General features: G+C 43.8%; 1 protein-coding gene across 1 annotated transcript; it reads right to left on the bottom strand.

Annotated features, from left to right (window-relative positions):
* Window positions 1–347: 347 nt before the first annotated feature.
* LOC125283873 (protein PALS1-like) lies at window positions 348–25,350 on the bottom strand. Its single transcript, XM_048227379.1, has 15 exons — window positions 25,192–25,350; window positions 14,404–14,506; window positions 12,301–12,897; window positions 9,795–10,003; window positions 7,587–7,664; window positions 6,887–7,036; window positions 6,461–6,622; window positions 6,020–6,100; window positions 5,600–5,783; window positions 5,348–5,419; window positions 5,098–5,169; window positions 4,602–4,769; window positions 4,048–4,250; window positions 3,667–3,777; window positions 348–3,318 (listed from the first exon to the last, which is right to left on the bottom strand). Exons 3-15 carry the CDS (start codon window positions 12,704–12,706, stop codon window positions 3,142–3,144), a joined length of 2,073 nt encoding a protein of 690 aa, XP_048083336.1. The 5' UTR covers window positions 12,707–12,897; window positions 14,404–14,506; window positions 25,192–25,350; the 3' UTR covers window positions 348–3,141.
* Window positions 25,351–25,592: the final 242 nt, after the last annotated feature.

Genomic DNA, 25,592 nt, shown 5'->3' with positions numbered 1-25,592 from the left:
GGGGCTAAGTGTGGGTCGGGGATTTCCCTTCACTCTCTGAGCCAGTTGCCAAGAACCAGGGTCCAAAGTAATCTTTATTAAGGTCACAAGTAGGTAGCATAAGCAAATGTGTTTTCTTTGTAATGTATTATAATCAGGAGACTCTTTATTTGGTCTGCTATCGTGCCTGCACCTTGAAGTTGCCATAAATGAAAGAGTCGACAAAGTGAGTATGTTTTCAGCAGTTTAACCACCAGCAACTAGACAATAACCCTTCACTTCATGTTGTATTGCAACTGCTAGCACATCTGTATGGTCAATTGAGCAGAATTAACAAAACAAATATAAAGAAAAGACCATACAAAATGTCTACCAATCTCGTCTTTAATTCACTTTGATAATTCATACAAAAATTCTCAGAGAAAAGTGATTTATTTTTTCATACAATAACTTTACATTCATTAGTTCTACTTCCAGTTAATTGGCATGTATCTACATCACGTTTTTTAAACGAGGGTGTGGTTAGATATGCTTGCTGGCATTTGGAAGAAGACCTAAAACAAACAGTTTAAGAAATCAACGCAGGTAGTCATGGAGGTTTGCATCATGTGAAAATCATGGTGGATGCTAGAAAATTCAAGAAGTGAAACTGTAACACATTGTATTGAAGACTTGATTCAACTGTGATGTCTGTAGCGAGTTAAATTAGTGTGTTAAACGACGTGTTGCTTGAGTGGTCACACAGTGACCAAAATGGCTCACAAGACTGGACATTAACAACAGGTGGTGTGTAAATGTAGTCTCACCTTACAAAGGCTAGCAGCAACCATCAACTTTTACAACTACTCCAGAGGAGCTCTATAATTGTTGCTGGGTGTCTGCTCTGTAGATCAAACCCTGATCAAATCTGGAGTGAAACTTCAAAAAAGGAATTCTGACTAGCCTTCTCTCTTCTGGACTCTGATCCCCAAAGAGAGCTGAAGAGTTGAGGGTCAACTCCCTCTACGCACACCAGAGGGAGCTCCTAACCCCACTCCTGAAAGAGTCCAGGCTTCATCATCATTGTGCTCTCTGTTGATAGTGCAGTATGGCCAGTGCGCCTACGCTTATCTTGTCACGTACATCTGTGGGCTCTCTCAGGTAGCCATGGTCACCATCCTATTCATTACATTTCAAACAGGAAGAACTGTAGTGTGCCAGAGCAAAATTAAGGAGCACACCCCCTTCTGCAGTGGAAATGTCTACTGAAGATGTTTACCACGCAGGTCATTTTGTAAATACACATTATTACGAGCTAAGAGGAACATAAAAGAAAGTAATATACTGTGGAACTCCTCGAGTTCGGCTGTTTCCAGTGTATCCATTCATTTTTGCAGAGATAATACAATAATACTTTCCCATAAATGAGTGAGTCCCTTGTCTCTTGTCTGTATATGCATATATGCAATGCCAGTTATAGTTAAGTGTCACTACTGTCACACACTCTCGCTCATAGACACACACATCAACCCGCACTCGCAAGCACACTTCTAAAAATAGTCAGATTTTTTTACACTCAAGTCCTAAAAGTCCATTATAATTAATTTAATTTTTCTCTCTCAAATAACAGAAGGGGAACTATAAACAAAACACTGAGAAAAAAGAAAATCACAAGTTTAAATGCACGATTCTAACATGTAGTGAAAATAACATTAAAAAGACAAACATAGAAATTGGAACTCTATCAGCATGAAACTCATTAAATTACAAAAACCACACAAACTCCAAAAGAGAATAGTGTCAATTAAAGGAAATGTACATACACGCCATAATATATACTTTTTCGTATTGCTGTAAAATACTGATGGTTACACATATATGAAAGAGGCATTTGTTTAAAAAAATGAAAGAGAAAGCACTTTTCCCTGAAGTCTTGCTGGCATGAGCTCCGGCTATGATCCTGGCTGAAGAACTGGTTGGCGTTACTAAGGCCAGGTGGACAAAACGCGACGCAGAACCAACACAAGAGGACCAGAAAGACACAAACTGTCAGCTCTTGTTCTGCAGAATCATGGAAGAGAATGGATGTGACGTGACAGGACAGGACAGGGCAGGGCAGCCGACTCTCCTCGTGTCCACCTGGGTCTGCAGAGATGCGATAATCAAAGACTTCCCGTCTCGCTCACTCCACTGTTAAGGTAATAGCCAAGCCAATCAGCTGTCTTTCCACTGGCGACTTCATGCTGCTTCAACAGTTCGGTTGGCTGACGGGGACATAGTGTTCAGTGAAACGCTTCACCTCTCTCCACAGAGCAGGGTGAACACACCAGCCTTGCTGGTAAAAATCATGATTTCACATAAAGAATGAGGAAAAGAACAAAGATGCGAGAAAAACAAAGAAAACAAATCATGAAGAAAAGACATCTTCCCTCCGACTGTAGTGATGCCAACAGCTAATATTTCTGTCTTCAGAAAGAAGAGTCTTCAGAAACCATTCAGTTAGCAGATATATGTCCACCATTATCTACAGTCACAGCGGTTCGGTGCGTTAATTATTGGGAGTAAACACACATACACTTATGCAACACACGCAACACAAACACACACACACTCACTTCGAATCAGGCCACAGTAAGTGGAGCTGTGCAACTACTCCTTGAACATGTAGTAGAACAACCTTCATCCTTATATAAAAAAACCTTCCAAAAACGTTATATATAAATAACTCTCAAAGTCCATTCTACTGCTGCTAACAAGTGCTGGTACAGATATACTTCTTACATCATTTCTGGAATGTGGAGTTAATTTAAAGAGAGACGTCAAGATCAGATATAAAATCATGCTGTCGGGGAAGAGTCTACGGAGGTGCAGGTAGCCACACAGGCCACACAGAGCGAGCCAGGTGAGTGAGCTGTGCTTATTCTATGGCTGCTAAACCACAGACATCTCAAAGCTAGTCAAGCTCACTCTCCCTTTCTCCCTCTCTCCATCTGTCCATCTCCTCACCATGACAACAGCATAGGAACAGTGGTCTTGAATCACAGCTTGTGTTTGTGTGGGTGCGTGCGTGCATGCCAGGATTTGTCAATAAGTATGCTTCAAAGTAAGAGAGAGTGTGTGTGTGTGTGTGTGTGTGTGTGTGTGTGTGTGTGGAAGTTAGTGTTTGCCACGGTGCGGGAGGCCTCAGCGCAGCCAGGACGAGGGCACCCACTGCGGCTCTGTGTCCAGCTTGTTGATGAAGCGCAGCAGTTCCTGGTAGGCCTTGTCATGGTCCGTGTTGACGATGGCAGCGTCAAACAGGTGCCCGTAGTTCTGCTCCATCTCACGGGCCTTCTCGATGATGTCCCGCAGCTCCTCGGGCTACCAGAAAGAGATGGAGGTGTTTAGTCATTTAGTAGTGTTAGTAGTTAGTAGTGCAGATTTAGTCATTGTGGATCTGAATCCTTTAACCAGTGGAGTCAAATTGAGATTTAAATCTCTTTTCCAAGGGCGCTCTGGAAAAACTAGTATCTGATGTAGAAAATGGCATCAATGTTGGAATTATCTCTATAACAGGAACAGGTTAATGAACAGGTTAATGTTGACATAGTGTGACATACTGTGTATAGTGTACTAATAGGATGTTGTTCTGAATGTGTAGAAACAAAAAATGGGAGAGGATTAATTACTGAAAACACGTAAATCTGATGCAAATGTTAAAGAAAGTACCTTAGGGTTCCTGTTGTCTTTTGTCAGGAGAGCACGCAATCGCTCTTGGGAGGGTGGTGCGATGAATATGATGTACGGCTTCAGGTCTGAGCTTCGTAACACCTTCAGTGACTAAGAGAAAGATGAGACCATCAACATCATTGATGAGACCATCACAATCACCAGCACCAGCACCATCACTCTTCTTGTGGGTGTGGTGAAAGGATACATGACACTGAACACGTTCTGAGAAACTGCTCACCCTCACCTTACTTGGCTAATGCAAACCTGTTAACTATCAACCAAACACTGCAGTGACTGTCATTTATAGCTTGTCACACCAGACAAAGACACCAGTCAAAGACAAATGGCTCCTTCGCCTGTGTCTGTGTCTTTCCTCACCTGGGTGTGCAGGCAGAGGATGCAGATCTTCCCTGTGTTGATGATCTGCCGGACTGAGTCAGTGCTGGTGCCATAGAGGTTCTTCTCAAACTCGCCGGACTCGATGAACTTCCCTGCGGCGGCGTCCATCTCGAAGGCCTGCCGCGAGACGAAGTGGTAGTCACGTGCGTTCATCTCCATGTCCCGCCGGTTACGTGTGGTGTCTGTCAGGTAAGGGATCACAGCACCATGTCTGGTAAGACTGTCTTTATGTCGTTAACACAGCCATCTGAATTTAAGCAACGTTAATCAATTATTTTAATTTTGTCGCACAACATTCTGCATCGCCAGAGGTTATTTCACCTGTAATCACTGAACTACATTTACAGTACATGGTCTCTTGTTGCTAGTAACCCTATATGTAAATGGGGCTTAAGGTTACATTGCTCATACAAGCATTAAATGCATGAATGTAGAAGAAAGCTAATTAGCTTACAAAGATAGATAGATACTTTATTGATCCCGAGGGGAAATTCAAGACCAACACATGCTACCTCCATCCCACACAAACTTACGTGGGACTGCTCCTCCAAATCTGTCTGGCTCACTGGTCAACAGTCTCTGCCTCAGTTCATTCTGACCGCAGTTGGGAGGGCCAATCAGAGCGATCGGTCGCTTCCTATTGGCTGGCTGGTGGTAGAGCGCCATCTCCTCATAGGTCAGAATTTCCTCATTGTCGTAATCTGCATATAAAAAAAGGAACACGCTCTCCTAAATTATTTACTTCTGAACAGTATTTGTATTAAGTACTGTATTTAAACACCTCAAATTGCACTTTTTACCCTTTTATCTCTCCATCTATTTATTATTTCTAAATCCTTCTTTATCCTTATGAATAGTTTCTGCACAGAAAAGTTGAGCAGCTAAATGCCATTTCATTATATGTTTTAAAACAGCATCTCTATGTATGTGAGAAACAAAAATCCTTAAATCCTTGAATGCACAGACATACAGTAGTAAATAATGTTTAAAATTTCATTGGCTGGGTATTTAAAGTTTACAGCTACTCACCATCATTTCTGTTGGCATTGTAGAGGAGCTTCTTCCTCTTTTTCTTGTTTTTCTTTGCACACCACAGCTTTCCTGAGAGGGGAAGAAGAAGAACAAGTCTACCGAAACTGCATAGCATGGTATGCAAAGAGAGAGGGTGAGAGTAGAGAGAGAGAGAGAGAGAGAGAGAGAGAGAGAGAGTGTGTGTGTGTGAGTGAGTGAGTGAGTGAGAGTGTGCGTGTGTGAGAGAGAGTGAGTGAGTGGGACTCACCTGACTTCTCAGGTTCTTTATCCTCTTCTATGGTCTGTTTCATGGCTTCTCTTTGCTGCTGGAAGCTCTTCCCTATCAGATAAGGAGGGACAGTGTAGAATAAACAATAGAGCAGACACCGACTCACACATACTGAGAGTGGATTAATGACAGCTGCAGAGCTTCCAGGTAGCTTATGGGCTCATTCTTTGCCTACACAAGAAGCGTGGGAGTGTGTGTGTGTGTCTGTGTCCGTGTTCCACTCTGTAGTACCTGGCACCAGGCCCGCTAGCGGCTGGTTGTCCTCGTCGCCATCCCTGTAGGCCTGCCACCAGTTGGGGTCGTCCTGGCTGATGATGTGCAGGATGTCCCCCTTCTGGAAGCACAAGCCCAGCTCGCGGCACGGCACGTACGGGTCGTCAGACGGGTCGTAGTCAAAGTGGGCCTTCACGTGCACCTGCAGCACCACGCACACATTACTGAACACGCTGGACATCACAATGCAAATGCTTGATGATAGTGATACTATTGGGAATGTGAAGGATTAGATATGCAAATGATGGTGGCATGTCTCAGTAGGTCAACAGTTTTGTTTCCATCGAGCGTATTTCCTGAGACACTGTCAAAGTCACGCAAAGAAATACAAAAGTGACGGGAAAAAATTTTCATGTACAAGGGAGCCTGTGCACTTACCACAGTCTCTTTGACAGGAGGAGGAGGTTTGGTGTGAGGACTGGGGATCAGCACAAAGGTCAGAGTGCCATGCATCTCCGCCTGTACAGAACACACACACACAGATATACACACACACACACCACAGATAAGATGTTCACTCAGGACAACGCATTCACATACATTCAGTACACGGACATGCTGACTGCACTCAAAACAACACATTCACTCAGACCAGCTTTTTACAGTTTCTATACTTGCCTTGCAGTGGTCACCATACACTAGGTTACATCAACACAGTGCTCACGTAGCTCAATGAACAGACTCATGTTCCATTAACAACATAGTGCAAACAGATGTATAGTGATCTTTTTTTGTAAAGCAAAGTTTTTCCGGATGCATGTGTTTACTACACAATCTGACGGGCTTCGATCGGCCTGTGAGGCTGACTGATGTGCTCACCAGGATGTCGAAGACCTCGTTGACATCTTTGCCGCGGATCTCGACTCCGTTGATCTCTAGGACCTCGTCTCCCTCCTGCAGCAGGCCGCTCCGCTCGGCCGCACCGCCCTTCACGATGCGGCTGATGATCACGCTGTCCATATCGTTACGAACCGTCGCGCCCTGATCATATCAGCACAAATATGGGCAAAAAAGGTAGATTGAATGGTAACAGATCATGACACAGCAGAACTTATCAAAACCTGTCCTCTGAAGAGTACGGACTACACACAGTCAGATGTTTGCATGCCGTGTGAGTAACATATCAAAGAATGTCAAATATTCTTCCCTCCATGTGCTCTTATCTCCAAACGCTTGTGATCTGATTAGGCTCAACTAGCCAGAGTAGCTGAGGTATGTGATTTGACTGTGGGAAGTGAAACCCACCAGAGGAATGTCTCTGGCCTTTTCTATGCGGACGATCTTGACCGTCTCTCCGCCCCACTGCGTGAGGTTCTCACACTGCCGGTCCTGATAGCTCGCTGGCTCCAACTGCATCTCCTGCTCAGCTATGCCGTCATGGGCCAGCATCAGAGCCTAACACACAGGGGAAGGATGCAGAGATAGATACAGTTAGCAACGAGTTATCACAACGAGGCAGCATCATTGATATTGTAACATGACTGAAACCGGGATATAATCTCTACAGTTATACCAGCTTATTTTTTTATGAGTTACTATTTTTATATGTGTTACTATTTAATTATTATTTATTTAAGTAGAAATAGCTAACTGCTACAATATGCAAAACAAATGTTATGCTGTGAAAAGAGGCACACTAGCCAAGGGTCGGAGTGCAAACTACAGGATTTAAACACAGCTTTTCTGACTAATGGACCCCTCTATGGTAGGAGTTAAATGGCCTCTGCATAAAAGCTTTATAAACAACTGCTTTTTGTATTTGAAAACATGGATAGAGTGCAATTTTGCAATTACAGGAGATATAAAATATCCAATAAAACACAATTATCAGAACACAAAACAAGGTAACCACAGGGAGGCCAGTGAGACCAAAAACAGCACGGGCCAGTCGGGCACAACAAACATGCATGGAATCACTGCCAATGGACACGACCTGGAAACTGACCTGGAAATTAGGGGAGGAGAGCAGGGCATTGAGTTCCAGGCCCTCTTTATGTTGGGTGGACAGCAGCATGGACTGGACCTGAGAACAAAAAGGATGGCAGGACTTAGGACTGTGCAAGGGTTTCATAAGGACTAGTGACTGGTGACCAGTCACTGTGGTTCTCTATTGGCAATATTGTACTTGCTACTTGCTACATAAAGCAAAAGGCTGCCATACCACTGTAGTGCTAGTGGTAATATCCAAATATGATGGAATCCATGTTGGAAAATATGTATGTTCATTCATGATAAGAAGTCAAATTTGACATCCCACATTCAAAACAGACTGATAACCATGGTGAGATTATGAAAGTTTTGAATCAACACTTTCGCACTGTGGACATTTATTATTAAGCCATTCTATGTGGCCAATTTCAGCAGCCTTTGGACCAGAGAAATTCTGGATTCTAAACTATGCTTAATGCCTCCTCAGTAAATTGTTGAAATGCTTCAGTAACTCTCAGCCTAAGTATCCATCTCCATAAAAGCATCTCCATTCATTCTTTTTTGTATTCCCAGTATAAGTGAAAGAAGAAGGCCTGCAGACGGAGCAGCAGTGTCATGATCCTGACACAATATGAGGCAGATAAGGGGAACCCACAGTGCTCCAGGAGAGGTTGTGTCCTCAGCATGGGTGACCGCGGTCAAGGGAAGGGGGCAGGGGGAGGGGTGGTGTGTTTGGGGTGGCCTGACCAGTGGAGGGGAGCCACTGGCCGTCATCTGCTGGGGCTAATCCACCCGCCTCCCGCATATTACATATGAATGGTAATCCAAGTACATGTTGTAATCCAATACCATTCGCTCCAATAAGCAGAACCCAAGGAAAACACGGGGGCTCTGCACACACATGAACATATTTCAGCTTGAGCACTTTGTCCAGTCTCAAGGAGAAGTGCTAAACACCCACACACACACACACACACTCCAATACCTGTATGTACAGAGAAGAGATCTCGCCATTGTGTTTGGAGAGAGGCTTTCCGGTCAGTGAGTTTTCGGCACTAATGAAGTTTTGTAGCACAGTGAACGTTTGTGTGGCCCCATTATCCCGCACAGAAACGTGGAGGGACGAGCACAACAAGGACAAGTCTATCTGGCTCTCATTAGCAGACCGTTCCTCCAGCAAAGAGCCCTGTTCCCTCAGGGAGCCGCTCATTAGCGGAGCACACAGTCAGGATTCATTAGCACTAGCGGTGGATGAACGTCCACTGATGTATATTTAGAATGGAGCCGCTTAGAACAGTGCGATGGACCGGGATGGAGACTCATGCATCATGGGACCCTGAGCCGCAACATATCACATGAGATCACTGAGTGCAGAAAAGGGCTGATGTCATAGGAATAACTCACTCGGAGACTTTAAGCATTTGGCAAAAGGCCAGTGGTATGAAGTGATGCACTGGGCATGGGCACCATGAGTGAAAATGGTTTTACTGATTCATTGCTTCCCAGGGTTGTAGATAGCTGTGCATCTAGGCGTTCACTGAAGAAGAGGCAGTTCCAGAGGTCAGTTTGGTTTGCCTCCAGGCAGTTTCAGCTTGTATGTGCTCAGTGGAGCACTTATCAAAATACAAATTCACAAGCAGCAAGAGTGGTTGAATTTGCATAACCACTAATGACAATTAAAACTAGGTGCTGGCAGGTGCGGAAGCTTCATCAGATATGTCAACAAGGTGTGTTTCCTGGGCATAACACTGAAGAGCTTCTTACTGACTCAAGACAAAAGAACAAGCAAAAAGGATGAATTTTTCACGAGGGGATGAGTCAGCTCAATCAATGAGTTGACATTGCAGTCAGGTCTCTGGGAATCTGACCCGCCGCTCTGGAAAGGATCATGATGATTCACAGCAACAAAGCAGCATAATATGACAAGAACCTGGAAAGTCAATCAATTACAACCCAAAACCCCTTTACAGTGTATTTGTTTGTTTGTTTAATTAAAAGCCATTTCCGTAACTAAGGCTATTTAATGGCCAGAGCACTGTGTGTTACAGAAACTTAAATATGTTTTTTAAAATCTATGCTAATAAGATATTCTAAAACCTTCAAAGGTAGGACCTTACTAAAAACATCAGCTATAGAATTTTGATGATAACATTTTTGTCTTTTGGTTTTCTTTACAGTGTATATAAATAAATCACTGCCTCCGTGCCGCTGGTGGAGTGGCTACCTCGTGCGTGAGCCCCTGGGCGCGCTCGGTGAGGGGGAAGGGCGGGCTGGCGCGGTGCATGTGCTGGGCCACGGCGTTGTGGATGTTGAAGGCCTTCTGGAAGTCATTCTTCTGCACGAGCTGCAGGACTAGCTCCACGTCCTCGCGGCTCTGCTCGTCACCCAGGCAGTGCTGCACCTGCTTCAAGGAAAGCAGCAGCTCCTCCAACTCTGCAGGGGGCGACACAAGCACGCAGGCATGAACATCTGAACATCTTACTCTACTGGCATAATTGTCTCTTTAGGCATAGATATTAGAAAGCTAGATACCGCATTGTCCGTCAAGTTCTATTTGGCATACGCAAACGCGGCCGCCATGTTGCTGAGGGCAACACCTTTACTGTCTACATCTGTCTGATTTCCAGTCAGAGTCACATGCTTCTCCATTGGCCTACAGTGATTGTTGCCCCCACCAAGATGGCGGCACTATTTATGTACGTTCTGGAGCCCAATGCAGTGTCTAGCTTTCTAATATAGAAATAGAAATTTCTATATTTCTAGCTTTCTAATATAGAAATAGAAATTTCTTTCTGCGTTGACATAAGGCATTGCATGGCACAAGTAAGACACATAACAGGCAAACCAGCTCCTGGGTTTGCACCTGACTCTGAATTTCTTAAAATCTGAATAGAATTAGATCTACATCTGAACAGAAACTATAACTCAACAGTATCTTCAAAACCCACTGCACAATGCAGAAGCATAATTACAGAAACATAATGGTTTTGTTTGGGTGATGCAGCCTCTTCTCCCCCCAATGAAAGGCAGTCACCTGCATTATCTTAGTGCATCATTTCTCCGCACTTCTTCAGAGCAACCTCTAGACTAAGCCAGGCAATTAAAAACCAACACAGAATCAAACCCTCCCTTTTCATTTAAACAACATGCAGGGGGGCTGTATTTTAAGCAAACGTTAAGTTGCGTGCAATATACATAATTACACATGGCTTGTAGTACTAATATACAATCCGAAAGTCTTACCTGAAAAACATCACAGAGCCTATTTGTTCTCATTCTCATCTGTTGACCCTCATGCAGAAGATAATGGGAGGTGATTGTGCATCTAAGAATCTTATTACAGCTGCTGAGTGGGAGCTACGCATAAGCTAAACCAAGGTGTTTGTCTACCGGACATCAACTAACTGTCTCCACACTGCCTGACTTTAAACAGTGAAAACACACTTGTAAGTTTGTAAGGTTCCTGAATGTGTTCACATTTTACTTCTTGTTCACCATTCCACCATGTTTTAGGGTTTTTAGCATGCTAACATGATTTTTCCACAATGGTGTTAAAAAGTCCAAAACATGGCAAGAACAGGGTGAGAAGAACAAGGGGAGGAGCAGTGTGTCCAGCCAGGACTGGAAGATTTTATTAGTGTTCCTTAATTAACTGCCTCCCATTCACGCCCCCTCTTCATCCAACACCCTCCCCTTTCAAATTCCAAAAGCGTTTCATCACTCTTTCATTAAAAGCATCTCTCTCTCTCTCTCTCTCTGTGAGCCATTACTTCTGTTTAGTTGAACAGGAGGGAAGTGTGTGGTCACTACTGTAGGAGTTCAAGAACTGAATGAACAGAATGAAGCACAGAAAAGGAAGACACAGAGGTAGAGAGAAGGAAGACACAGAAGTAGAGAGAAAGAGAGCACCTGCTAGGGCCCACCTCCCTCCGTTTAATTACCGGTTTCACAATGCATTCCTCAATACCTGATGAGTGAGCCCTCGCTCACAAACACTTCACTCCTGTGGCACAGCCCGGGCGAAGGAGGGTGGCCACTTTAGAAAGCTGTGTCGTGAAAGTGACTGACTGAGAGCATGGCTAGACTAGCAGTGCACATGTTGGCTCTTTCAGAGCAGCGCTGTTCCAAAATGTTGTCAAGAATTTGTTTAGCCCGCATTCAAACGGGCACAGTAGGTTTCTCAAGTGTCAACTGAATAAATATTGACAACCACTGGACTGCCAAAGAGGACTTTTTTCTCATCTTTGACAGCCATGTTTTGTGTAGGTGCCACCACAATGAACTACTGGCAGTGCCATTTTAAATGTAGAGAAAGAAGTAGCACTCATGGTATTTAGTGTGGGCCTATGATATTCAGTGTTGGCCAGAAGAAAGTTACTACTCTGATACAAGAAGAGAAACGTAGTGATGAAAAGCCTGCCATGTACCCAACCCCTACAGAGAGGTTAACCAACCATCTCATCCCACTCTAAGCACCTAGCCAATCACATGCTCTCCTCTCGGGCAGCAGGCCAGGGTAAGTCCTGCAAACATTCATTAATTCAATTTTACTTGTGCCTTTCCTTTGCATAGCAACGTACCATGGAAACAGGACAATGATCAGTGAGGGAAACATTTCCCTAAGTCTCTGTGCTATATCCAAACAGCCTGCAGATGCTTTAACAAGAAACCGATACCAGTGATAATATGCAGACAGGCAAAGTCTTGACAGATGTGCTTCTGAGACTCACCTAGTAGTGTAGGGGGTCCTCCCAGTCCCTGCAGGGCTGCCAGCGGCCCTCCAGGACCCTCGATAGGGTCAAACGTGGGGTTGTCGATGCCCACCTTGGGGTTCTGCGCCAGCTTCTTGAGGCGCATGGAGGCGTTGAGGTCGAGTTCCTGGCGGGTGCGTCCCTCCTCCTCGCGCCGCCGCCGGTCCTCCTGGTGCTGCCGGATGCGCTCCAGCTGGGCACTGCGGCGGATGGGCAGCGTGCGCGCACCCAAGTCGCCCGGGCAGTCCACGGCCATCTCGCGGTGCCACTGCTGGGGCTCCTCGGGGCCCTCGTGATGGCGCCCACCGCCGCCAGTCTGACCGTCACCGCTGCCCCCTCCGCCCGAGTCGGTCACGTGACCGTTCATGTGGGAGGTAGTCATCATCCCCCAACCCCCCCCCTCGCGGCTGTTGCGATTGCGGCTGCTGCTGGTGTGCTCTTGCGTTAGGAGGAGGATGTGGCAGTCATGATGGGGACAAGCGAGGGGCAACACACACGCTGGCTGTCCGTCACAGTCTGTGGGACCAGCCTTAGGATGTGCTCTTGCGAAAACACACTCACAGATCACACCGGCACCTAAACAAAGTGATCAGAGGAAAGCATTAGAACAAAAAAAGTTTCCTTAATTAATTAATGTATTTATTATTATTTATTTAATCTATTTTAAACCAAAGTGCCTTTGCTTTTCTTGCATTTATATAGCTTGATCATAAGGTTGACATTTCCTTGACAATACCCATATTGAGGTTCTGGAAGAGTTAACCTAGCCCCAAACTCCATCTAAGCCATATAACAGCTATGCACTCACTGTCATGTCCTAGTTTTGGAATTTTCACTGTTTAAAGGTGAGAGCAAGTCCAGACCTCCACTTTATCACTTTGAGTCACTGATACTGACACAGAGTCTGTCTCAGTGGTGCTGGGTATTAATGTCCACTGCATCAATGCATCGCAGCCTGAACCGACACCTTTGCCTTTTGACCCCTGACCCCCATAGTCCTGCATCCTCCACATGGCCTGATATTGTTACCAATCCCAATTTTATGGAGCTCACTGACCACCCACCTTGTGTCACACTGATATATGCAGCAATGAACCCACCCACCTCTGCATTCATCTCACAACTGACCACACTGTTTGTCTGTCATTGTAAATTCATTTTCTGTGGCTCTTCAAATCTGTACTACAAACAACATCACTTAAGACTTTTATTTAATATCCACAACAAGATTGACTATACATGCCTTTTTTTTTTAAGTATATTTTTTGGGGCTTTTTATGCCTTTAATGACAGGACAGTGGAGAATGACAGGAAGTGAGTGGGAGAGAGAGTCGGGGTGGGATCCGGAAAGGACCACGGGGCAGGAATCGAACCCGGGTCGCCGGCGTGCGGTGCAGGTGCCCCAGCCAGTTGCGCCACAGCTGGGGCCTATACATGCCTTTTTATGGAAGGAGGACAGTTGAGTGTCATTTAACTCATGCCATGATACCTCATTCTATACTGGAATAAAGAACCATAGAATCGTTACGGCTGTTCCCAATAGTTGTTTATGTCTCCCACATCCTCCCTCAGTGCCCAAGAGGCTCTGCCCCAGCCATGACTCACAGCTCCCCCACAATAGATAACCTCTGACCAAGTCGCATTCCTCAACCCCCCCCAAACACACTCACACACACAATTCTTTTCAACTGCCTAAATATAGCCAATATACAGTCCTAATCTCACTAGAACAGTGGCCTAGAAACACACACAAAGTCAGACAGCAGCATACACGTTGGCCTCATGGTTGTCTTATCACTGATCCAATCCTTTCCTCCCTCAGGACTGCTACTCTCCCCTCTCTCTCTCTATCCCTCACAGTCATAGTGCTGCGCTCCATTGTATTGCGGCTCCACTCCTCTCCTATGCGCCACTCTCACGGCTGCACTTGGGAGATTACTGGGCTGTGACTGCCCTGCCTGGCCGTTGCCATGACAACTGCTCAAAGGGCAGGGCATCCCAGGCCCTGAGAAAATAAAGGGGAGAGAGAGAGAGAGAGAAACACACACACAAACACACAGAGAGATCAGGGCAAGAACTTACCCAAGTCTCACCCTGCTGCACCTTGGATCCAAAGATGTGCGGTGTGTGACCAAGCCCTGCTGGTCTGGTTTTGGGAAAGGGAGTCTCCAGCTGAATGAACCTCCTGCAGGGAGAGAAAGAGAGAAAAGGAGAGGGAGAGGGAGAGAGAGAGAGAGAGAGAGAGAGAGAGAGAGAGAGAGAGAGAGAGAGAGAGAGAGAGAGAGAGAGAAAACAGAGCTAGGGTCAGACACACAGCTGGGGCTGGCAATAGCATGTACAACGCTGGCTGGAATACAGTGGACATTGACCTGAAAATTGAGAAAATGATATGGTGCACATTCACTGCAGAAATTCCAAATAATCAAGGAAGCAACCTTTTGTGTAATGACACAACCAAAATGTGTTTGGAATATGCCTTGTGTGTAGGGCTGTCACTTTTGTGAAAAAATCCTGTTCGATTTTTGAGACATAAGTGTTCATTGAATCGATTGTAAAATCGATTTTTTATGTACGTTTCCATTTTCAATGCCAAATATAGGCCAATCCACAAACAACTGCATTAGGACGAACGTAAAGAGGGCGCTTGTAGACGCAAGCCAGCAATATTTCTGATGATTTATTGGCGTGAAGTTTCGTGCACAATGACAAATGGAAGTGCAACATTCTCGAAAACCAGTAAGCCGAGTGGACTGCCATTACATCTGACTGCAGGCTTCAACGTAGCTGTGTCTGTGTTTACGATTAGAAATGTCAAACAAATTTCGCCTACGTAGAACTCGATTGCACAGTTTGCGTAGCCTACCGCTTTGTTCTTCTCCATAGTTTGATATACCAAAAATCTGAAGTACTTCCACATCGAACTCCAAGTTATTAGGGGCCTATTACTCGTCTCTCTACATGTCGCACAGGTTGATCGCGTTGTCCTCCATTTTTTGGCAAAACACGAGCAGCACAGCAGCTGATTGAAACAGCTGTTTCAAAGCGTAAAATTGGTGGGAATTTTCTTTTTAGCTTTCGCAATGCTTACTGCACTTCGGAATTCTTTTATATTCTTATATTCTTGTTTGTGAATTTTGTTACATCTATCTTTTTTATTTGTTTATTTCGTTTAAAATTAAGTGTAAATATTTGGTTAAAATCGATTCCCTATTTTAGTTTTCGAAACTTGTGTTGTTTGGTCCAATCGATTGTGCAATCGATTTTCGAACGTAAAGTGACAGCTCTACTTGTGTGTTTCTCCATCTACATACGCCAACAACATTTATGTCCCATAGGTTCGGCTTCAAGATATTTTGTGAAAATCTTTGCAGATCAACAACCATTACCAACTGAGTAAGCTAAACACCAGCATCAACAAAATCCCATCAACCAGAGAAGCAAACCTGTCAATCCACATGACCCCTATGCAGAGGAAGAGCAGATGATGGACAAGTAGACAGTGTACAGGACTTCACTTTCATAATAATGTAGACAGAAGAGAACTCAGGCCTACTCTGCAAAAATGTATAACATCCAGGAAAGGGCCCCAGCATTTCAATGAATAGTTCACCAGTAAATTTATGTGAGCTTTTGCGCCTGTCAGTGTGGGAGACACAAGACACAACAGTGAATGAGAAGCTGCTCATAAAAACAGAGATAAAGAGAAAGAAAGAAAGAAAGAAAGAAAGAAAGAGAGAGAGAAAGAAAGAAGAGAAAGAGAGAAAGGAAAGAAAGAGAAAGGGAAAAGAGAGAAAGAGAAAGAGAGAGAGAGAGAGAGAAAAAGAAAGAAAGAAAGAAAGAAGAAAGAAAGAAAGAAAGAAAGAGAGAGAGAGAGAGAAGAGAGAGAGAGAGAAAGAAAGAAAGAAAGAGAGAGAGAGAGAGAGAGAGAGAGAGAGAGAGAGAGAGAGAGAGAGAGAGAGAGAGAGAGAGAGAGAGAGAGAGAGAGAGAGAGAGAGAGAAAGAAAGAAAGAAAGAAAGAAAGAAAGAAAGAAAGAAAGAAAGAAAGAAAGAAAGAAAGAGAGAACATCTGGCTGGCTTCAACGGATATATGCAGGTGTGCTGGCGCGGCAGGCTCTGGGGATAGTGGAGATTCCAGCAACATCACAGACACATTCACACTCTCTCTGCTGCCTGGCCACTGCTCTGGGCTCCAAGCACCACAGCCCCATCAGGCAAATCTCAGGAATGCAAACCAGCAAAAGGAACTGCATTCTTCAGCTGAGTGGACCTGCATAAGGGAACTACTGTGAGGGAGGCAGGGAGTGTGTGCATTGATGACCACTAAATAACTGGAAGATAAAATGCTTTGAGTCCCAACAAGGACAGGAGAACTGAAATACCTTCAATGGGAAGTATGAGAACCGAATGAAAGTATACCCTACTCTTGTTACAAGTATCCTCATTATCAATTCACTTTAATTTAATTTAGGAGATTCATAATTCAGTCAAAATGCATCTAGCCTTTGACCAGCCTTACTACTGTAAGGTCCATTCACACTGAGGCTAAATAGCAATATCAAAGTCAATATTTGACTGATTGCAAGCTGCATCTCTTGACAAACTACATTATCTCTAGTAGACAGGTTGGCACCATGCCGATAGGACACATTTTCCCATAGTCAATATAATAAGGAACAGAGGAACCAACTATTTGTCATAACAGTTAACAGCTTCCAATAGTATAACCTTGTAGAGTAACCTACCCAACACTCAGCATTCTGAGTGGCATGTGGAAAGGAGCTTAAATAGAGTTTTTACAGTCAAAAGATCCATTTTCATATGGCTGACAGCTTAGGCTAGGCCTTCATGTGGAGGATCTGGAAATTGTTCTTGATTCACATTTTGCTAATTGCACACACGCACACGCCAAAACCCTGTGGTTAAGGAGCATGCTGAGCACTGTACTACAGAGGGATTACTCATCACCCATTACTACAGTCCAGTGCCAAGGCCCTGCAGGGACAGTCGTTTACCATTGCACTCTCTAAAGAAGAGATCAGTCACTCACTGGTCCACTATTGCTAGTCATTAACCTCAGGTCAATCTCCAAGTACATCCGCTCAGCGGTGGAACTATGTTAACTGTGAAGGGGAACACCCTGACTGGACCAGATCTTTACTTGTTGTGTCAGTTTACACAGCACCAACACACACATTCTCTCTTTCACACTCACACGTACAATGCTTGTCCACGTCACACACACACCATGATCCTGGGCTAATCGCGTCTGGCAGGAGCATCCCCTACCCCCTCTGACTGCTGCAGCAGGCAGAGCAGTGATTGGGGATCAAGTCCTTGACCATCTGTCTCTCATGAGCTTACACACACACACACACACTCTATTCATCGCTTCCGTATGTCTTCTGTATTTGTAGTAATTTCTCATTCTTTCATAGTGATTTATGAAATTATGATAATATTAAGTCATGATGTATGAAGCACAAATGTGAAAGCATGTTGTTTTAAACAGACAGATGGAAGTGTGAGCTCTCTCACACACACACGGAATTGGGATGGTTTATCCGTCCATGCCTCATTCATGCCTGACCAGTAATGTTCACCTGCTGAGACTATGCTTAAGCTTAAGTCTTCCACCTGTGTGACCAGATGAGAGACTGATACGGACTGAATTTAGATGCATGCGTTCCGATTCCAGTGCTTTGTCAACACTTACCTGCTTGTGAGTTTGCCTAACAGACATTTTGCTAGATGTTTAATGTACAGTGGTGCCTCTGGAACATTAAACAACTCTGAACAAAACTTTACCCATACACCCACATCTACCCACACAAGTCTACTAAAATATACTATCAAACTCAAAATCAAAGTCTATCAAACAAGTCTAATATTAATACAAGTCTCTTACATTGCCAGTAACTTAAGAGGAAGGTGCCACGGCATATAAATAAAGCAAATCAAGGAGAAAAATAGAAATCCTTGACCTACAAGAGAAATACCTATGAAATCCTTGACCTACAAGAGAAATAAATCTCCAGTGTGAGTGTAACTGGTGTTACAGAGGAAACAGGCTAGTTTAACCCTTAGAACCCTAAGCTGTTTTTAGGGCATTTTCACTACCTTTATTCATCAGAATTTATTCTGGTCATTATGTACCAATTAATAATATTATATTATATATATATATATATATATATATATATATATATATATATATATATATATATATATATATATATATATATAGTCTAGGCTATACAGATCTGCCATCATTTCATGTATTAGTACTAGCATTGATTTTATTTTGATTTTTAAACAATTAAAAAATAAAAAGCGTATTATAAAAATTCTTATATTTCGACATGTATCTCCCCACAGCAAGCTCATAGCTCTACATGCATTTCATGCGTGTGTAGGGCAGACTGTCCTGAAACGGGCAATATAATTGCCATGTTGGAGGGATACTCTGGGGCTGAGCAATTTACAGAAATATGTGGTGTGTGATTAACAGAAATAAATGCCATTTTTTTATTTGGTGATTTAAATGACCTTTCTGCGCTCCATATCTGTGACACGAACTGATCTGACCTGATTTGACCCGAGGTTGCGTGTTAGTCAGCGTGTCTATGGTGTATGAACTCATAATGATTCTCAACTTTTTACTGGATTGCCATGAACAAAGTAAAGGCAAAAAAGCTGTTTCTTTGTTGAACAAATTGGGATGCAATGCGAGCCTTGAATTGGATGCCATGCAGGAATTTGCTAGGATCTCAAAACCGGATTATGAACATGCTTTGCCATAGAGAAACACACGATAGTGTTGGATTATGCTTTGCCACAAAAACAGACAAAAACGTGGGGTAAGTCCAGCAATATGAAGTTATTATTTTGCTGTCACTTCGTTTGTGTCACTTCGTAGTTATTATTTTGCTGTCACTTCGTCACCCAGAAGGATGTACTTGGTATCAAATGATAGCTCTGAGTCTCCTCTTTCATCTGACATGCATGGCATATCTATCCGATCACGGGTCCGCGAGTAATTCAAACGAGAGTAATGGGTGTGCGGCGTTGGTTTGTGTTATTATTGCGTTATTATTTTGCAGTCACTTAGTCTGTTTTTATAAGCCAGAAGGATCGATATACATGGTACCAATGGATAGCCCTGTGTCTCCTCTTTCATCTGATATGCTTGCCATATCTATGCGATCACGGGTTCGAGAGTAATTCAAACGAGATTAATGGGTGCGCAGGTGAACGCAGAGATGTATAGACTGTAAATATGTTGCAATTTGATTTAATTTCATGATTTTTTTTATTTTTATACTTGATCGTACAGACAAGTGTGTAGTCTCTTTGGAAAGCCACATTTCCGCTCGTCATGCAATAAAGGTTTCATCTTGCTGCGATGAACAGATCCGGAGCAATTTAACAGAGAAGAAAGGGTGTGTTTTTTGACGCACTTTGCGTCAATCGGGTTCTAAGGGTTAACCAGCCTGATTCCATTAGAAATTAAATAAGGATTACAAAAATGGATGCGGGAAAACCGAAATGAACTGGACCACAGTACTATCAACACCGTAAACTGCAAAGAGGTTCTCTACAAAGCCTGATTGTGGATCTGCTGACTAACATATCTGTCAGTTGAGGCATATACAGGGTCAACAAATCCATCAACAACTTCCCCATGCAGGTTCAACAACAACAAAAATGAAAATAAAATGAAGGTCACTGGCAGACTGAACAAGTGTAAAAGAAGGAAAGTCGCCTGAATGAAGAACTGAATGCCTGAAGGCATTCGCGTGCACCTCCTGGCCACTGTTTAGTTTGTTTATTTCACTGTGTAGATGTGGGTGTGTGAGTGTGTCCTTTGACCTGTGTGTGTGTCCGTCACTGTGGAAAAGAAGCAGAGGAGCGTTATCTGCATTCCAGCAGCCTCACTCTCACCAGGAGAGAACATTCCAGAACTCATAGAGTCGATACACGTACCACCATGTACCAGGAGAGGGAGGGAGGTAAAAGACAGAGCAGGGAATATGAGAGAGAGAGAGAGAGAGAGAGAGACTGAATACACCGGAGAGAATGAGAGCAACAAGAATGTAACAGACAAAGCAGACAGAATGCAAGAACGTGAAAATTCCAGACACTGAGAGAAGAGGTCAGAAAGTAGCCGAGGGAGGAATGGCCCCTGGGATTCCAAAGTGGACAAAATGCCTCAGGTAGCTCAGCAGGGGAAGCAACATGAGGCGTCAGGTCGAAAAGGCCTTACAGCATGAGGTAATGAGTGAGGCAGGCCAACATGCTGGCGTGCTCGTCTACCTACCGGATCAGCCAAAGAAACATGAACAATTCCTGCTGCCTACTGCTGCCGAGTCTTTCCAGAGTACACTGAAGGTCATGGTTAATGTATAACCAGTGAGAGACAGCAGCCCTGTCAGGGCCAATGAGAGAGGGCACAGAGGAGCGAGTAGACTCGTACACAGAGATCAGACAAGCAACACAGTGACGACACAGAGGTCTCCACCACAATTGCTGTGACACCACGGAACTGCTCAGACTCTCCTCTGAGTAACGTATAGCCTATTTTCACTGACCCCGTGTATGTACAATCTCCAAGTGAGTTTTATCTGAAGCTATCGTGCATATTGTGTTTTTTTCCCTCCTGCAATGACTAATTGAAAAGATCAGCTACAACGAAACTGAGCTGCCCCAGCCTGGCGCGTCATTAGCCCCACATGAATATTAAGAGGTGTGATGGGCACCACCGTGGCCTTGCACGCACCTCATATACCTGAACCAGTTCCTCTTTCACCTGAGCCTTAAGATTATCTGAGGACATCAGCTGCTCAGTCTAGAGTGCTCCCTACATGCCTCATACATGGGAGCCATCTACCCTCAACGCACTGGTACACTGGTAGCTGGTATAATGCCAGCTGCCCTTAATATGAGGTCATATGACGGCTAATGCACTTGATGTGGGAGGTTATCTAAGGGCTACTGTAACCATGCGGGGAAACCATTAGCGCTTTTATTCTTAGAATGGGATTATGTGCAGATCCATATCAAGGCTGTATGATTAATTTTGAAGTTTATAGTTGTACTCAGTGAACCATGACCACCATGACAAAAAAAGTAGGCTACATTATATACTTCAGGCCAGGGTAGGCTTTTATAACAGTTTGGCTGCAGATATTATGGATGTTTGATAACAAAACAATACAAATGATGAATTGCAGGACAATTCAAAATGGAAAATTCCTACAGCACAGTCACAGTAGTGCTACAGCCACAGCAGAACAGATATTTTCACTCTTCACAGTAATTTTGTCTTTATTACAAATACATTATCCATCTTATCCTAGCCGTCAAAGTTCATCAACCACCTCAGAACTACCCACCACCTCCAACTTGCACACAGACAGCACTGCACCAACACACTCTAGTCACTTCTTGTGGATGTCTGCTGGGCTGACATGTGGCATATGTCCAGTAAGAGCAATAAACTCATTTATGAAAGGTTACGTAGATAGATAGATAGATTAGATAGATAGATAGATAGATAGATACATTATTGATCCCCAGGGGAAATTCATGTGTCTGATTTTTAGGTTTCGATAATACTGATAGAAGCAATGATACTGACAGAAGTACAAAAGTCACACATGTGCAAGTAGACTCATCTAAACATTATAATAAAATGAACATTAACTGTATTAAACACAACAATCCTGCCATTACCCACAGGCCAACATAACTTCAGCTCATAATTTCCCCATCCTCCAACCTCAAGCCATCTTTTCCTCTCTTACAGCAGGTTCGGATTCATTGAGACGGGGAGGACTTGTCACTCTCACCAGATGTCTGCAGAGGCCAGATGAGAGTAGTCGCTTCCCGTACTAGACAGCCATCGAAAAGAACAAATGGCTACATTCAGGCTTTCGCTGAAGAGCCTCAATCTGGGCACATTCGAGTGCCTTTTTCACATTCCTCAGCTGGGGTCCCACCAAGCCAGCCATGACCGAGCTGCAGAGAGAACAGATCTCCCTGCACTCAGTGGGTCTCCGCTGCTGCGGTCCGCACAGCGCTCCGGGGTCAAAACAAGCTGGGACCTCCCGTGAGCTCAGCGGAGCCAGTAATTAGAGTTTCCAGCCACTGAGTTTAGCCCAGCATTAGCCGTTTGATTGAGTAAAGTCTTGACAGTAATAAAGGCATGAGGGAATCTTGGGTGCCCGGGGACAACACTGCTTGTTCCTGACCTGAAGAGGTAATGAGAGGACAGACAGGGAAAGCCTGGTCTAGACAGCAGAGAAGGTCCAATACATACATACAGGGGGTTCTGCAAATATGAGGGGAGAAATAAAGAAAATGGAGGGAAAAAGGAAATGAAAAAGAAAGCTAACATCACCATGACAACAAGACAAAGGCCACTGATAAAACACCAGGACGAGTCAGGGCTGGATCAGGTAGAGCATTGGTGGTAGGTGTGCTAAACAACACAAACCCACATGGTTTCATCTTGCATAATGTTTGGGGGGTGTGTCCTTTGATATTTTAATGGCTTCAAAACCCCTACAGTATCATCTTCCTGTTCTTTGAGGTCATTCTGATAAACTTACCTAACCCATCAGCATCAGATATGGGCTGAAATGCTAGGCCAACAATGACGATAGCAAAAGATGTTTGCCGACTGCCAGCCATGCATGAATCCAAGGAACATGCTGCCAAAACATGGGAGTAGGCAAACAAGACCACAGAGGAGCTTTTTAAAAAAAAAAACCTGCTGACCGGCTTTGAATATACACTTCCATTTTATTGTGGCACCATCAGGCTTTGGTGTTAGCCACTGACTTGAGCTGACTGTGTGCTGAATGAGCATTAGCAGAGCAGACCTCTGCAAAAGGCTTGCGGCTATCACAGGACTTGGTGATACAGGAATAGGAAAATGTTTCTATGATGGCCTGATAAACACTAAGGATTTGGATTTAGAAACCTAATGGCCATAACCGGTCATGTTTTGCCTTATTAACTGGATACATTAACTCTAAATGAGCCCAAAAACAAGAGTTTTCACAACCAGTACTGGTTTGCGAAAAATCTCTTGTTTTGTTGGTCTCTTTTAACTCATTACCCCTCTGGACAACCCCTCTTTTTCATCTTTCTCTTTCCACCTTAGCGACCAGTCGGTCCAGATATGTCCTGCAGGGGCAGAAAGTCACCAGAGTAAACATGGAAGACACATGATTCCACAGCCAGACCAAATTAGAACTTTCACGCAGGGAGTCAGTGGTGGAAAGATGAGACTGGGTGAGTCAGAGGGGAGGAGAGGGGGGAGAGGGGGAAAGAGAGAATGGCAAATTGCACAGACGTCAGGGCTTCACTCTGACTCAGCATAGAAGTCTCTTGTGCATCACAGCCTCAGCCTCTAGTCATGGGACCCCTGAGGGTTAAATGGAAAACTGTGCCAAAAGGTGTGCACTGAAACTGGTACACTTTCAGTGATGGTTTATTTGCAAACAATCTCAGGCATGGATCCAGTACAGTGTCAAAGTAACAACTGTAACTTTCTGAGGAGGAGATGGAGGAGATCTGCAAGTGATAGAAGCCAGGGCCACATGGAGTCACCTTATCTTAACAAAGCACAACATGAGATAAGCCTGATAACTGCAGTAAGGCACTATCTAACTGTAACACTCACACTAGTTTCAGTAAAGTCACAATGCGTTGTGTAATGCACAAAGCTCCAGACTGTCTTTCTCCACTCGCCAACTCTAAGGCTTAGGTATATGTGCCCCAACTATGAAACGGTGATATGCACCGTCAACAACAACATTGGGATCTGTGTGATAAACAAAAAGCTGAGCAAAAAAAAAAAAGACTTGATATGTAAACATTACGATGATGTTGTTGTGCCCTTATGAAAGAGATGAAGCGTTCCCTATGATGAAGTGTAACAGAAGACGCCCATTTACTTGAAAAGTTCCCGTTTATCATATGGTCCATTATCATACAGGATCGAGACGAGTGATGAACACGCACATAGCTATCTGAATAAAAGTTAACGTCACTTTCCGTTCCGGTCATCAAATTAGATTACTAATTAACTGTACTAATGTTGCCAGTAACTGTGTGTTTGCATATTTTTGTTATCTATCATCTATCGTTTGACATCTATCGTAACACGGCATGTGGCGTTGCAGGTCTATTCTAATCAACAACACCAGCTAGCGAATTTACCTTCCACTTGACAAGACGCTGTTCAGTAAAATTAAACCAAACCCTACTATTACAGTGTTATTGTCCCAGATTGATAACATTTAATTAAGTTTTGTGTTGAGCTGCCTACAAGCTTCGCCTAAACAACCACACGAATACGTCCAAGATCCACAATAATACAAAACACAAAAACAGTCCAAGACAAAGCTAGCGCAACATTAGCTGACAATAACGTTGGCGTACAATCCTAATCAAAGCAACAAGTTGCACGAGCTAACCTAGCCAGGATAGCTAGCATAAACGATTAGCCATTTCACACAACAGAACAGAACAGAAAAAGTTACGCCCTAAGTGCGACATTTCTCAGAACTGGATACTGAAAGTACTGGAAACCGTGGAGAACAGATATTTCTCACAGTGATGTCACTGTCGCTTAATTTAGTTTTAATTGTGGTGAACATTTGACGGCGAGACATTAAAAAAAAAGAGTATAGGCCCCAGGCACTTCACAGGCTAGGAAGCTAACTCAGTTTTCCCTGCTTCCCAAGCTAACCTAACTTAGCATTAATTCACTACGGTGGTTTCCCTGGTTTCATATACCTGTTGCACAGAACAAACACAGCAGAAATTCACGACTTCAAGAGGAGTAGCTAAATAGCTTACTTGATATGGTAAAAGTCCCGTCAACTCAGTCTTGAATTAGTTCTTCAAGACGCACCTGCGGTCAGTTGGAAAACACATTTACTTTGTTTCCTATGGGGACAGCATTCCGGTCGCAAATTTCGCAAGCTGTGTGGGCGCCAATAGTAGAGTAGCAGTGCTAGTGCACGGCTCCATAGCGCCTCTGCAGCCTTCTGTATGTAAGGACGTAAGCGATTGGAGAGCGATTGATAAAGCAAATTGAGCCACTTTACACCCAAATAATGAGTCATTGGATGAGATTTTAAATACATGCGCTAAAACTAGATGAAATCTAAGAAAATGTCAAGGCATATGCCTATTTATAACTGCAGTAAAAGAGGAAATATTATACAGTGCTTAAGTTCATAGCTCATCCTATTAAT

Source organism: Alosa alosa, chromosome 19, assembly GCF_017589495.1.
Source record: "Alosa alosa isolate M-15738 ecotype Scorff River chromosome 19, AALO_Geno_1.1, whole genome shotgun sequence".
Lineage (NCBI taxonomy): Eukaryota > Metazoa > Chordata > Actinopteri > Clupeiformes > Clupeidae > Alosa > Alosa alosa.
The sequence above is the reverse complement of the archived record's forward strand: the minus strand, read 5'-3'. Positions and strand labels throughout refer to the sequence as shown.